Source organism: Carassius carassius, chromosome 17 (genome assembly GCF_963082965.1).
Source record: "Carassius carassius chromosome 17, fCarCar2.1, whole genome shotgun sequence".
In the NCBI taxonomy this organism is placed as follows: Eukaryota; Metazoa; Chordata; class Actinopteri; order Cypriniformes; family Cyprinidae; genus Carassius; species Carassius carassius.
In genome coordinates this window covers 27256502-27270841 of record NC_081771.1, presented here as the reverse complement: position 1 = coordinate 27270841, position 14340 = coordinate 27256502, and the positions used below count along the sequence as shown (strand labels likewise).

Below are 14340 nucleotides of genomic sequence, written 5' to 3'. Positions count from 1 at the left end.
TCTTGGAGTTGTAGGAAGACGCACGCGCTCGTTTTCTACAGGCGTTAAACAATGTGGACAAGGCCTTACAATAAGATTTTTAGTATAATTAGATTTTTTAAATATTTATCCATAAAGTGCGTTTAGTGGATAGACGCAAACGTTTGGTTCGTTCTAGTAATACAAAGGACATGTTAACGTTTTCCTTTTTTTTAAATAAATGAACAAAGGTTTGAACACTTTCCTTATTCGCAATAGCCTCCACCCTCCATTTAGATTTTTTGCAAGCTGATTATGTTTTATCGAAAGCTGATTTTTATTGTGAAGGCTGTTCTTTGATTTAAAAATATATATATATTAATGTGAAATCTTTCTCACTTTTAGTCAAAGTTCATTTAGCCTATTCTTTTTTAATTGTTATTGGAGGAACGCTCTAGTTCCGGACTGAGAATTTCCAGCACCATGGACAGTCCCAAATTTACCCCAATTTCGAATAAGCACTTTGCAAAGGTCGAACCTATTTACTTTTCATATTTTGACAGGTTAAAATGTAGACATTTACTGTCGGATTTTTTTTTTCATTATAGATCAAGATAACACTGTAATTGACCTGTTTAATTTAGTCCCAGTCGCTCTTAAGTTTACTGTCACGGATATCCTAAAGGTGGAAAAAGAAAACCGCACGTGTTGTGTTTGTTTGACGTGGTTTGCGGATAGCGATCCGTGTGAACTGTGCCCTCCTCCCGGGCTTTTCTCGCGCATCACAGATACCGTTTCAGCATCTTGCACAGCGTCGCGCGCATTGCGCGAGGGCCCCTCGCGGAGAGACAGACGTCACTGCTGTCAGTTTGTATTCGTTTGTCACATCGGTGGGTTTCAGTTCGATTGAGATGCTGCACAGAGCCGCAGCCTCATCACAGAGCACCTCATTTTCTCGTCTTTCGTTTCAAACAGCGACTACGGGTGAAGACAAAAACGGGAATGAATCACGGAAAGCGACAATCTAACGGCGGAAAGAAAGAGAAGACGTCGCCGGAATGACCCCCAACAAAGAAACGCGTTTCCTCGCGCAGCGCTCGTGAAGATCATCCAAACAGATTCAAAGGCGCACAACCAACCGTCAATAATGCCGGTGCGACGAGGTCACGTCGCGCCACAGAACACGTTTCTCGGGATTATCATCCGCAAATTCGAGGGTCAAAGTGAGTGTCATCTTCCAGATGTTGGAGCAGCGTATGTTTATTTCATTGCCACAATAGGAGCTGCATGTAGTGCGATTCAGTAGCGGTTTATTGTTTAGCGTGATCCCCAAATAGAGAGAATTTACCTCCACACACTTACCGCGAAACTTATTTTAGCCTTACTTCTACGTTCAAACTTAGAAATAGATAACGTTACTTTGAATTATTAGCGCTGTACTATTACCGTTTCTCATTATTGACGTAAACATTGATTAGTTAAGTGGTAAACAGCGCAATATATTTTGGATAGTGTTTGTACTCTTTCCCCGTTAGTCGTTTGGGAGGAAACTGTCCATTATGTCACAGCTAACATCATGTCAGCATCTGAAAATGTCACCGTTTGTGTTATGTTTGAGTGTTAATGTGTTTACTCACACTACCACGGGCGTTCAGCTGAGGGGTCCAGTGTCCGCTGCCAAAATATCACTCTTCCATGACTTACTGTGTGTCTGCTGTTTTCTCTCAAATATAACTGTTAATAGAGAAGGACAGTTTCTGGTAGACAAAACATTAAGAACATTTGTGTGACAAGACCACCTGCGTAAATGTTTTTTAAAGGAACGTTACGGGTTCAGTTCATTTCAATCATTGTTGGTTACCACAAACAAATAATTTAACTTTGTCCCGGGATAATTTTGGAAAATAATATTTTAATATATTATTTTATATATATAAAAGCATATTTTGTAAAAGCACTATACAGTACTGTACATCAATTCTTCTTTTAAAATGTGAATTGTGAAGCTATTTATAATTTTTTTTAGAGGAAAAGGTTACTAAATGTGTTTTCGAAGTAAAATCATGTTTCAATCAACCAAATTTTTTATTTTTATTTTTTTGTGTCTGTAATTTTGCAATACTAAAGTGTACAAATTAGCCCAATTCACTTCCATTGTAAGTGCCTCATAGTAAACTGGATTTTTGCTGTTTTAAAGAAAAGGAGAGACATGAGGTAATCAACATTATGCCTCAATTGCTTGATTGAGCTTTACTTATTCAACCCTAAATATTCCTTTAAATTGTTCTATAGTTTCACATTTTATAGATGCAATACAATTTCTTTCCATCATGAATGCATGGACAGTTAATGATATTATTCACCTACATTTTATTACCGATATTATTCACCTACATTTTATATATATATACATTTTTTATTTGCTTATATGCTTATTGGTGAGAATAATAGAAACCAAATATCTATTAGTAATCAGATTGATGGCTCAATTGGACTGAAAAGCCTTCATGTAAACACCTTAAATGATCTGAGTTAGATCCAAATGAAATTTCGATCGGATTGGAAGGAGTGGTGTAGATCTTTTCTAATCTGATTGAGAGGACATGTAAATCCTTGATCGGATTGAAAACCAAAACTGAAAAGTACTGCATATGTGCAATGGCACAGAAATTTTGTACGTGTGAAGCATGGAAGGAGCTGTTGTTTTTGTAGAATCAAGTGTCATAAATGAGTGTCAAATTATTCAAAAATTCTCCTTCCACTCATCTGTGAAGTGGTGCAGAACAAAGTCCCATCAGTTCTCACTTCATACTCTCATTCACAGACGGCTTATTTTGTGCGATTTTACTGCTTGATAAAAGCAGCACGGCACAAAGCTTCTTGTGCTCATTGTCTCCTAATTAAGTCCCAAAATAGATAAATTTTAAGACTGCTCTTTAATACCTAAGAAAAAAAGCAATGGTAGGAGAAGAGTATGTACAAACAGCTAGAAACTCTATGTTCATTCAGTGTGTGACTGTCAAAAGATCAAATTCAATATTGAAGCTTGTGACATGTAAAACGTGCTCATCAACCCAATAACTTTATATAGTGTTCAGGTAAATACTACGTTCAGATTCATAAAGCAGAATGATTTATTGCGATTACACAAAAAGCATCTATGTAAACATAGCAGTGACTCAAATTTATAACCCTACATTTGCTAATCTAAAGGTACACAAGTGCTCATTTTATGATTATGATTTTTTATAAAAGCTTTAAAAATGATGTACTGTATCTTTTCACCTCCACTACCTATATACACATTTCTTTATAGCAAAAATTCTCTTTTCTGCCTGTTTCTACAGACAAGAGATTTGTCATAGCCAATGCACGTGTCCAGAACTGTGCCATCATCTACTGCAACGATGCCTTCTGTGAGATGACAGGGTTTTCCCGGCCGGACATCATGCAGAAGCCATGCACCTGCGACTTCCTGCATGGACAGCTGACAAAGCGGCACGCTATTGCGCAGGTAGCACAGGCTCTTCTGGGCTCAGAGGAACGCAAAGTGGAGATTACCTACCACCGCAAGGACGGTGAGTATGTGAGCTTCATGTGTTAATAGTAGTTCAATGAACCTGAGAAAGTCTGTGGGTTATGTTTACTGAATGTTATGGTTTTGATTGAAAGGGAAAAAGCCCTTTGCTTAAACAAAAGGAAAATAATGTTTTACACAGAGTTGCAGAAAATATGCCATTGATCAACTATATTTAAGCTTTTAAGCTGATTCACACTTTTGCATGGTAACACTTTTTGTTAAATATTTCCAACTAGCCAATAGATTAAAGTTGGAGTGGGGCCATGAGTTGACTGACCAATGGCAGACAGGGAGAGTAAAACATGTTTGAAACATGTTATTTTTGAAGTTCCATTTAATGATGGTAGTGGCATAGAAATTACACTCTTCAGCTTTAAATTCCACATTAATGATGTACTTTGATTTATCAGTCAAATTTCTGTCCTTTACACCAGGGGAAAACACTTTCCAATGTATATTTCTTTGTCACTGTAATGTATTTGGGCTATATAACTTTTTTTATTGAATTGTAACTTTATTTCCATTTATATGGGTTTTCTAGGAATAAACCGATACTTCGGATATGGAATGTAAACTGAGAGAGAGAGAGAGAGAGAGAGAGAAAGAGTAAAAGACAGAGAGTGTGTTTGAATTATTGCACAGGAATTTAAAGTTAGCACTGAAATGACAGCTCCTATTGTCTTCGACAATTTTGCTTCAGATCACAGGGAAACTGCAGAGAGCTGAGATCGTTTTTTTTTTTTTTATTCTTTTTATCTTGTTCAGCTATGTAGTGAAAGACTTTTTGTCCTCTACAGAGGACATAGATTTTTTCTTTCTTGTACAAGAATCATTATAAGCCCCTTACACACATTAAACCCTGTAAATTACTGTAAAATTACCAGATTGTCTTTCCCCTGAATACAAAAACATGCTATTCACACGAACGGTGGTGTTCTCGCTTTTTACTGTTAAGGGACCATTATAGCTGGTTGGCTTGGTTCATGGCTTTTAATGCTTTAACAAGACTTTATTGAGGGCTGAAGTTATGACATCACTTTGTAGGCCAAAACACGGAAGTGAGTTAGCATTTTAGCACTTCCGGTTCCCTCACCCTAAAGTCTGGGTTATTTTAATGGGTTTTTGCTAAATCGCCTAAAATAAGATCTGTGGTTAACAAAGCCTCTAAATATTTTCACGTTTTGATCTATGATATAAAACACACCAGTTATAACCTGCTTGTAATTTTTTAAATTTTATTGTGTCTTAAAAATGGTGGTTGCTAACAAGTTGCTAAAAGGGACTACATCCTTTGGCGGGGACTTTAGATGTCATCATGACAAACAGGAAATCTCTCACTAGCCCGCGTTTCAGCCTCACGTTCTTAGAAGTTTACCTTTCAGTTAATATACATAACAAAATTAGTATATACTGTATGGTTTATTTAGGGAACATATATGGTTTAATTATAATATATTATAATAAGCATTTGTTGATGCTATTGGACAATTCTCTTACAATAATACGGATTGTCCTACAAAGTCATAACTTCGGCACTCTATTCCTAAAGAAATTACAGAATATTTATTTTTGGGTGAACTAACCTTTTAATTTACAAGAAAATGACAAATCATTCAAACACAATTGTAATTGCAAAATAATATATATACAAATGGTTACCACAGAGGAGAAAGACACTTTCTCCTCATCATATTTCATCATATTCTCCTCATCATATTTCCGTCCTTAGTTTTCATCTCTCAAGATTATTCTCTGGAGACCTATAATGGGAGACTCGATCTGTCAGGGCAAAAACATAATTTCTTCAGTGCGGAAGTCAAAACCACAACTATTACATTCCATCTTAATTGAAAGTGTAAACTCGTAATTGTGAATTATACAAAAGGATATAATGCATTAGAGCCATCACAGATCATTCATGCCCTTTAAAAATTCAGTAGCAGTTTAAGAGCCTTTTAAATAGAATTCCTACCTGGAGTGAACATTCATATAATTCTGTCAGTCATGCTGCTCTGAGTATAAAATCAGCCACAATTTATCTGACATCCCTTCTTCATTAAACTCCATGACTTCTCTTCATAGTTATGTCCCAGGGGGAACTTTGAGCTACTGTTTCTAGATCCTAGTACTTTACTGTCAGATGAAATCTGTTGACTCTGTTCTGTATGTCTCTTAGACATCATATGAACTAATGGACATGTCATTATGTTGGTTTCCACCCCAGAGACCACATATAAATTCATTTTTTCTCTTTGAGGTGTAAATGAGGCTCTCTCCTCTCACTGAGCACAGCACATTCTGGACCTGCTCTTTATAGTGATTTTAGTGGCTTCTACTGTGAATGCATTAAACTGTGAACGATGAGAAGGTGTGTGTGGAACAAAAGAGCTTTGTATCTTTATGTCATTATACAACATTTTTAAGCTACACTGTTTATTCTCATTTTATTTTAGAATATTATCTATGATATCTTATTCATCTCCTTAGACCCATTGTCAAGGCTCATTTACTCCATCAAAACCAAAACATAAACGTGTTCTTTTTATAAACTGGATGACATTTAACATTCAAAGGTATTCACTTTTAAACTAAACACAATCAGTGTATAAAAAACAGACTCACAAAGTCACTTCATTTCCATTTAAATAGGACACCTTCACTTATTCATGGAAGAATAAAGCCTACTGAACTTGCTATATTCACCACACAGTATTAATGGAAATTCAGTTTTAAATGTCAAATTGTGATTGTAAATGACATTTAGCTACTTTTATTGCATGAACACTTTAAACATATCAGCTAGTATAATTCTGTTTTAATAATTATCACTTATTCAGTTTAATATTTAAATGATATAGTAATAAGAAATGGCAAATGGAAATCTGTTATTGAAATTGAATTAGCATTTTTATTTTGCGTAAAATATTGCACATATGGGTGAATGTAAATTCAAATACTCAGATGCCATTGTGCATTACATTTCAAATTAAATTTAGCCAATCTACTTATGTTTATTACGCTGATCTGAAGAAAATATAATGCAACATAAAGAATGTTTTTAATCATATAGCCAAATCAAGCGCCCTATACAACACTAAGTGTTTTTGATTAGAAGAGGGTTCTTTGCTGAAGAGGGTTGCTGCAAAGAACCACTGAATAGCCTTTAACGGTGTATGGTTATATTAGAGCTTATTCAGTTACATTAGTCACACACCCACACACACACACACACACTGAATTGTGCCATACAAAGCTAGGTCCTCATGAGTATGGGTCATGCCTTATTTAGCATTTATATTGCAGTAGGATAGCCCTGCATAATTCTTCTGAGACTTCCTGTTCTAGAAGACACTGTTATCCTACACTGCTGGCTTGGCACATTCCTTGCTGCAAAGGGTTTCATTCATTCAATAGGAATAAAATAAATAATACAATTCAGCTAAAGCCAATTCTTACATTTTTGCATTCAGCTTTGTATGTTTTCATGTTGCAGTGCATTACCCACAATCCTTCTCACTTCTGAGTGCTATCTTTTTTACATTTGAAACATTTTGTCAATTGTGGTTTCATCTCAAGTCCTTCATAAGCTGTTCTTGAGTATGTCATATTGAGAATGTATCCCTAAAAATAGCAATAACAAATATAATAAAGTTATTAGCAGATCCTTTATGTACATTTACTGTAATTCTTAATTAACATATTGCAATCAATCTGCAAAGCATTGTATTTTTTGTTAATGTTGTATTGAAGTTATGAAGTGTGATCAAATATGAATTTTAGATGATGTTTAAGTTTTTGTTTGGGGTTGAATAACACCAAGCTCATGTGTATATTGTCAGATAAGGAAATGTTTGGAAAAGAGTGACCCATGACTCTCTCTGTCTTTTATTCTTTGCGCTTTGCTTCGCTAATGAACATATGCTGTCATGTTGCCCTGCAGGCCTCTCTGTATGATTAATGAGCTGTGTTTATTAACACGGCTCCACCAATCAGTACACAGCTCCATGTACCAGTCATTTTAAAGACTGAACAAAACCTTGTCAAAGGCTGTATAGATGCTGTGAGTACAGAAATCAGGTGATGAATGGCAAATAATGACAAGCCCTAAAATTTATAAGGTGGATGTATAATGTATTCTTACATTCAAAATTCACTCGCTTTAACATCTGGCTCAATTATTCTCTTCTTTCCAAAACTCTGTCTGTCTAGCACACATAATCTTCTGGATTTACTTTCTAAGGAAATTGGAATTATTCACACTTGTGCCTCTGTATCTTGTTTCCTAATTCTGTGAAAATGAAATCTGTCAATACAGATCCTCTTTCTATTATGAGCCGATTAAATGTTACAGTTTCACTTTGGCAGAGACAGAAGAGAGAGGAGGACACACACACACACACACACACACACACACACACACAGAAAGGTATTTATAGCTCTTGTGCATTTGGTAGGTATGATGTTTGGAGTCTCTGCTCAAGGGAACAGAGACACAGACTACACTGCTGTAATGTTAACCCACAGCAATATAGCAGAAACTAATCCTATCAGCACTGGTCATTATTATTTTTACCAAGAAAGTAAAATGCTTTGTCTGATTGTAAATGCTTTTAACACTCTGCAGAAGGAACAAGAATATCACAGATTTGTTTGAGGAAATACTGATGTGTTTTATTCCTACCAGACCGTAAACATATATATATATATATATATATATATATATATATATATATATATATACACGTCCTGGCAGGCTACAAACCTTGTCTTATTACCATGAGTAGAATTAGAGAAGCACTGAGCAGATGAGTGCTAGAGCTCTGTAAAGAGATACAGATAGTCATTCTGAACCTATAAACTCAACAGTCAAATGGAGATTGTGTTAACACGACTGGCCTCTACAAGACAACAGGCCACATTCATTCTAGTCTCAGGCACTAACAACATGTGTACTCAACATCATAGAGAAGCCTGAATTATGAGTTTATAAAGATGTAACTTGTTAGCTTAAGGAGCTGTTTCTATATGATCTAACCCTTGATTTCTGTTTTGTTTGTATAACACAATGTATTTAGTAATGGAAAATAATCATTTGGATAGAATAAATATATAGAGAGATAAATAAAATAGGTATTGTTCTCTTTGTTTTTACTCATGTGTAACCTATTCTAATACATAAGGTTGGCACCAACATTTTAGATTTCAGTCTTCGATACTATAGCATAAAATGGTAGCCTAACTAATATAAAATATTAAAAAGAGTTAAAATAACAGTTAGTAATAAAACAAGTTTTAAAAAATAAAACTTAAATTACAAGAAATAGCACAATTACATATAAAACATCACTGCATAGTCTTCACTGTATTAAAGGTCCCATTTTTCGTGTATTTTTGAAGCTTTGATTGTGTTTACAGTGTGCAATATAACATGTGTTCATGTTTCGCGTGTAAAAAAACACAGTATTTTTCACACAATTTACTTATCTGTATACCGATTTTACATTCAGTGACTTTCTGTTTCCTTATTTGGTAATCTTCCTTTTCTTGTTTTGTTAATTGATTAATCCCCACCTGTCTCCATTTCCCTGATTACCTCCCGTGTGCTTAAATACCCTGTCTGTTTAGTTCTTCCTTGTCCGTGATTGACGTGAATTAAGTTTATGTTGGATGTGCCCTTGTTCCTCCGCGATCATTAAAAGAAAGCCTTTGTATATTGTCTTCCTCGTGCGCCTTCATTACACACCAGCTAATACCATAACAGAATCACGGACCAAAGTGTTGTTTAGTGGCATTTTTCTTTCTTTTTGTTTTTTGTTTTCCCCCCTCTCAGAATGGCAATCCCAGCAGTTCGACTCCTTTGCCTGGAGCAACTGGACCGTTCGCTGGAGGACCATACCAGGGACTTTCTAGATCTGGCGTGCCTTACCCACTTCCCCCACTTCGCTTCGTCACTCCATCCCTCCGGCTCTGTCAGGCTCCTCCTTCCCTCTGGTTCCACCTCCATCCTCAGTCACTCCGGCTCTGTAGTGGTCTTCCAGGGCCCCGCCTCCGCCTCCGCCTTGGTCGCCTGATCCTTCTTCTCCGCCTTGGCCCTCCGGCTCCTCACCCACCGGCGCAGTCTCCGTCTGTCGGCCCCCTGGTGTCATCAGCTCCTCCTCCACCATGGCTCCTCCCACCATCGACTCCACCGTGGATCTCCATCCTGGCTGGTCTCTGGAGCACCATCTGGCTCCTCCTGCTCCGTGCTCCTCCCTGGCTCCTCCTGCCTACTCCATCCTGGGTCCTATCTGTTACATTCAGTGACTTTCTGTTTCCTTATTTGGTCATCTTCCTTTTCTTGTTTTCTTAATTGATTAATCATTTCCCTGATTACTTCCCATGTGCTTAAATATCCTCTCTGTTTAGTTCTTCCTCGTCCGTGATTGATGTGAGTTAAGTTTATGTTGGATGTGCCCTTGTTCCTCCTGATCATTAAAAGAAACCCTTTGTATATTGTCTTCCTCGTGCGCCTTCATTACACACCGGCTAATACCATAACAACCGCTGTTTTCACTGTCATAAAAACGGGCTGATGACTTCCTTGTTCTATGAAGTCCCTCCTTCAGAAAAGCGTAACGAGTTCTGATTGTGCCAGCAGTTCCTGTGATTTGCCTCTTACCATAACATGGAGATGCATGCGCTCAGTGTTATTGTCTTTAATTTTACCCTATCAATTTGATCCGGAGAACATAGATGAAGAGGATTATTTAAAGGATTGTTAACAAACAACTTAAATAATAAAATACACTTATCGTTTGTGGTCCATAAACAACGCCTTCTCCAGACAAAGAGGGAACTGCTCCATCTTTCAAGAATAATCTTTGTGCGAATCTGGCATTAAACTGATTGAGATTGAGGAAGCTGTCCTCAACAAAATGTGCTGCACATAGTTTTACATGTGGATTATAATTTTTGGGAACCGAGTTAAACATAAATTGTAACAATTGATCTCTAAGTACAGCGTCCCTGGGAAGGCCAAGCAAAGGTGATTTGACTCCGGGATGAAAAAAACAGCATTTCGACCACATGGCGACAAACACACTATGCAAACGCAACTCTTCCTCTTCTCCGTGTGAGCACAACAAGACCACGCCCTCTTTTTTGTGTATTCATGTGGGCAGAGGTTAGTCAAAAAACTGTTCTAGTGACGTCATTAAAGAAGGAAGTAGAGGGATGTAGTCCAAACTGGCCGTTCGTTGTAGGCTTTATAATTTTACAGATATTATTTATACTCTAACAACAAAATTACACACTAACTAAAGTTAGAAACATGGGATCACGAAGAACGGGACCTTTAAATTAAATATACAATAAATTAGATGTGACCACATGAAGCACAATTTTTAGGCATTTAGACATTTTTTTTTCAATGTAGTTCCAGAAATTCATTTTTACAAATTGACGGATTGCTGCAATGAAATCCTTATTGAAATGTAATAACTTGGTCTTCCAATGAAATGTTAGACTTCTATCTGGTGACGTATGCTGGAACTTCTCAGATCATTTAGTCTGCATTTAATTACACAAGGTCACTTTATGCTTCTGCCCAGTTATGTAAAGATGAAGTGTAAATGCTTTTGAGATGCATTCCAAGACTCATTCTCAAAATAATTTACACTAGACATTTAAGACATGCAATGAGTAAATGTAAATAGGTCTTCACTTTAGTTAATGACAGAACTTTCTTGGGGTTGTGATTAGTTGTGTAGTCCTGGACATTCACTCTCACTCAGACAAACAAGTAAAACAACTCGCCTGATCATTTTTGGAAAAAGTAGGCATAAGCAGCACATAATGGGCTGCCTGACATGTTGACCATCAGTTTTGTGACTATGTTACAGTGCTTTCTGTATGGGCTGAAATATGTGCCACTAGAAACTGAATTTGAATTGCTAAACTTGAACAATTGCTTTGAATAACTTAATTTGAATAACATAATTTGAAAGTGTATTATTTAATTTGAATCATTGCATTGAAAAACTGAATCTGAATTGTATAATTTGAAATTGTATTTATTCAAAAACTGAATCTGAATTGTAGTCTAATAAAATTTGTCCAATACAATTTGATCCTCACTTAAAATTAAACTCTCCATATATCTTCACATTCACTTCTCACAATTCAGATTCAGTTCTCAAATTCAATTTCAAGTTACTGAGACAGACATCCGGGTAGTTGGAGGATGAAGGAAGAGCAATCCAGCCCAGATCGATAGATAGCGTTCATTGGCGCACAGGAGCCAATCAGAACCTACGTTTTGAAGCAAAGTACGTACCCACCATGAAACAAGGAAGAAGTGCTTGCCTTTCCGACTGACTTGACCACCATGGATCCGCCTGGGACAAATATGGTAATGACAATTTTTTTTTTCACGATCTAACTATCTTTAGTTTAATGGTGTAGCTGTTTTGTAGAAACGGGGGAAATTACATCTTTCTCGAGATGTTGCAAACACAGTAGCTATTATCCCACGTTTTTGTGGTTATGTAGCTCTGGTAACAACATCTTTGCTTGGCGTTTATTATTTCTAAGCATTTGCCTCTTCCTCCGGTGAAAATGTTGTTGCCGCCAAGTAGACTGGTCATGTCTTCAGCGTGATTATTTACGATAACTACTCCTCGTGATTGTCATTGTCAGGGTACTGCTTACTAAGAGGGAGAGAGAGAGTAGTAAGCCTGTATGTCTCACTATGTTTTTACAAGGAGACAACTCAGAAATAGTAAATTCAACATATTTGCTCACAGATGCAATACCTTCCCATGGTCCTGTTGGGCCCAGTGCCCAACATCAAACTTTAGTATATTTTTTTAGTCAATAAAAAAATGTCAATATATTGTCGCATTTTAGTTAGATATATCCCTCCAAGCATCTGTCTCCCCACCAATGGATTAATGCATTGACCAGTTAGATTTAATGCTTTTTAAATTGACTGAGCTGTTACCATAAAGGCTGACTGTGCTGTGTGATATACATTTATTTTCAACAGTACAAAGGTTTTTTTTTTTTTGGTTGTCACTGTTCCCATATGATTATTATTGATCAGTTAGTCCTGACCATAGCAAAATTGCTTTCTCTCAAAAGTCCACTTTTTAACTTTATTGTACACATTTTTACATTTTAATTTTACATTATATTTCATACTTGTGTTTTGTCGTTTCAGCAAAGCTGACTTCATTCCTTCAACTTCAAAACAAAAGTGAGCATTTCTAGGTTTGTACGCTTCTATATTCTCCTTCAAATGTAAATAACCTAAGCCTCTCAAACTTTTGGGGCCAAGTACCTCATATCATGTCAAAGAATCCAGGGATCACCTGTAAGCGATGACCCTACAGAAGCAACAAAAAAGTAAATGGCACAAATTTGCAAACACACAATAGAGAAAGAATAATTCACGTACATACACCACAGTTTCTGAGAAACAAGAAGCAGGTGAAAGAATTTAAAGCAATGTTTGAATGCAAAATAGACTGAGTTGAACAGATTACATTTATGTCTGTTTAATTGTTTTTATAACAACATACACATAAATCATAACTTGATTTCGAAAGATTTGTAAACCGATGCTCTATGGTTAACAATGATTTTTGATGTTTCCTGCTTCTGATGTCTTCTGACCCCGTTCTGCATGATGTCAAGAAAGTCTTCCAGCAGACTGTACTGTATATTACACCGGCAGAGAGGAAATAATTATTGTTATTATATTACAGTTCCTAAACATTTTTATATTTTTATTTACCACAGAAACTCTGTCCCGAGACACTCTCGAGTTACGTTTAGACTGATGATTCCCCAATCTTCCAATATGGACTTCACATACTGTAGGATGAACTGTTTCCAGTTTCAGCAAAACAGCAAGGATTCATTAATGGATGACTGCACCTTAGAACTCTTCACTAACACTGCCTGCATCACCTGGGCCACAGAGAAAACAATGTTACTGCCTGTACATGGCACAATTAACCTTTAACTTTACAGCTGAATCAATGCAGTAACACTGTTAACTACTATTGACATTGTACCAAATGTTCAGACTGAATATACAGAGGAGAACTGGTCCCCAGTGTTTTTGATTAGTCTGGTTTCTCCAAAGGTTTTTTACTCCATTATCAACATCTTGCAGATTTTTCTTTATTAACCACTGTTGCCTATGGCTTGCTTGCTGTATGTATGAAGACTAAATCATTTAGCACCAACTATTAAAATAGTGAGGGTGTTTTTGACCATATAGACACAACAGTATGTCTTTCTGTAAAGATTCTTTGAAATGTTATGTATTTCGAAAAATTTATAAATGGATTACATTGATAGTGTGCATATTGCTTGACAATTTATGTGTAAAAAAAAAAAATCAGTAGAATTATTATTATAATGTACTATTTTATGTACTGTGTTATGAGTTAAGGTCAATTACAATTGTAATTTCTGTCATCATAATTTAAATAGTGTGATAATTACTGTATGATTTTCTTTGAAAACAATAGTTTCTTAAATAATAGACAATCAGTAATTACAGTACATTAACTGCCTGTAAGCAAAACCATATATAACAACATAATTAATTATTACACTTATTACGACCACTGGCACGGCACCAACAAACCAAAACTCAATGGTTAAATCTCATGTGCCCTCCAGAAGTTTGCGCTCTGCAAGTGAACGACACCTCGTGGTGCCATCCCAAAAAAGTTCTAAATCACTCTCACTGACCTTTTGCTGGACTGTGCCCAGCTGGTGGAATGACCTCCTGATCTCTATTCGTACAG

At 36.4% G+C, this 14340-nt stretch overlaps 1 protein-coding gene across 4 annotated transcripts in view; it reads left to right on the top strand.

Moving 5' to 3' along the window:
• Positions 1–683: 683 nt before the first annotated feature.
• Positions 684–14340, top strand: part of LOC132161462 (potassium voltage-gated channel subfamily H member 7-like) — a 75801-nt gene continuing 62144 nt past the window's right edge. For 2 of the 4 annotated variants that reach the window (XM_059571529.1, XM_059571530.1), the window contains exons 1-2: positions 684–1181; positions 3306–3536. In XM_059571529.1, coding sequence (XP_059427512.1) covers positions 1106–1181; positions 3306–3536 — 307 coding nt within the window. In that variant the 5' untranslated portion in view covers positions 684–1105. The remainder of the gene's footprint in view (positions 1182–3305; positions 3537–14340) is intronic. The other 2 variants (XM_059571531.1, XM_059571528.1) reach the window with 1 other exon arrangement.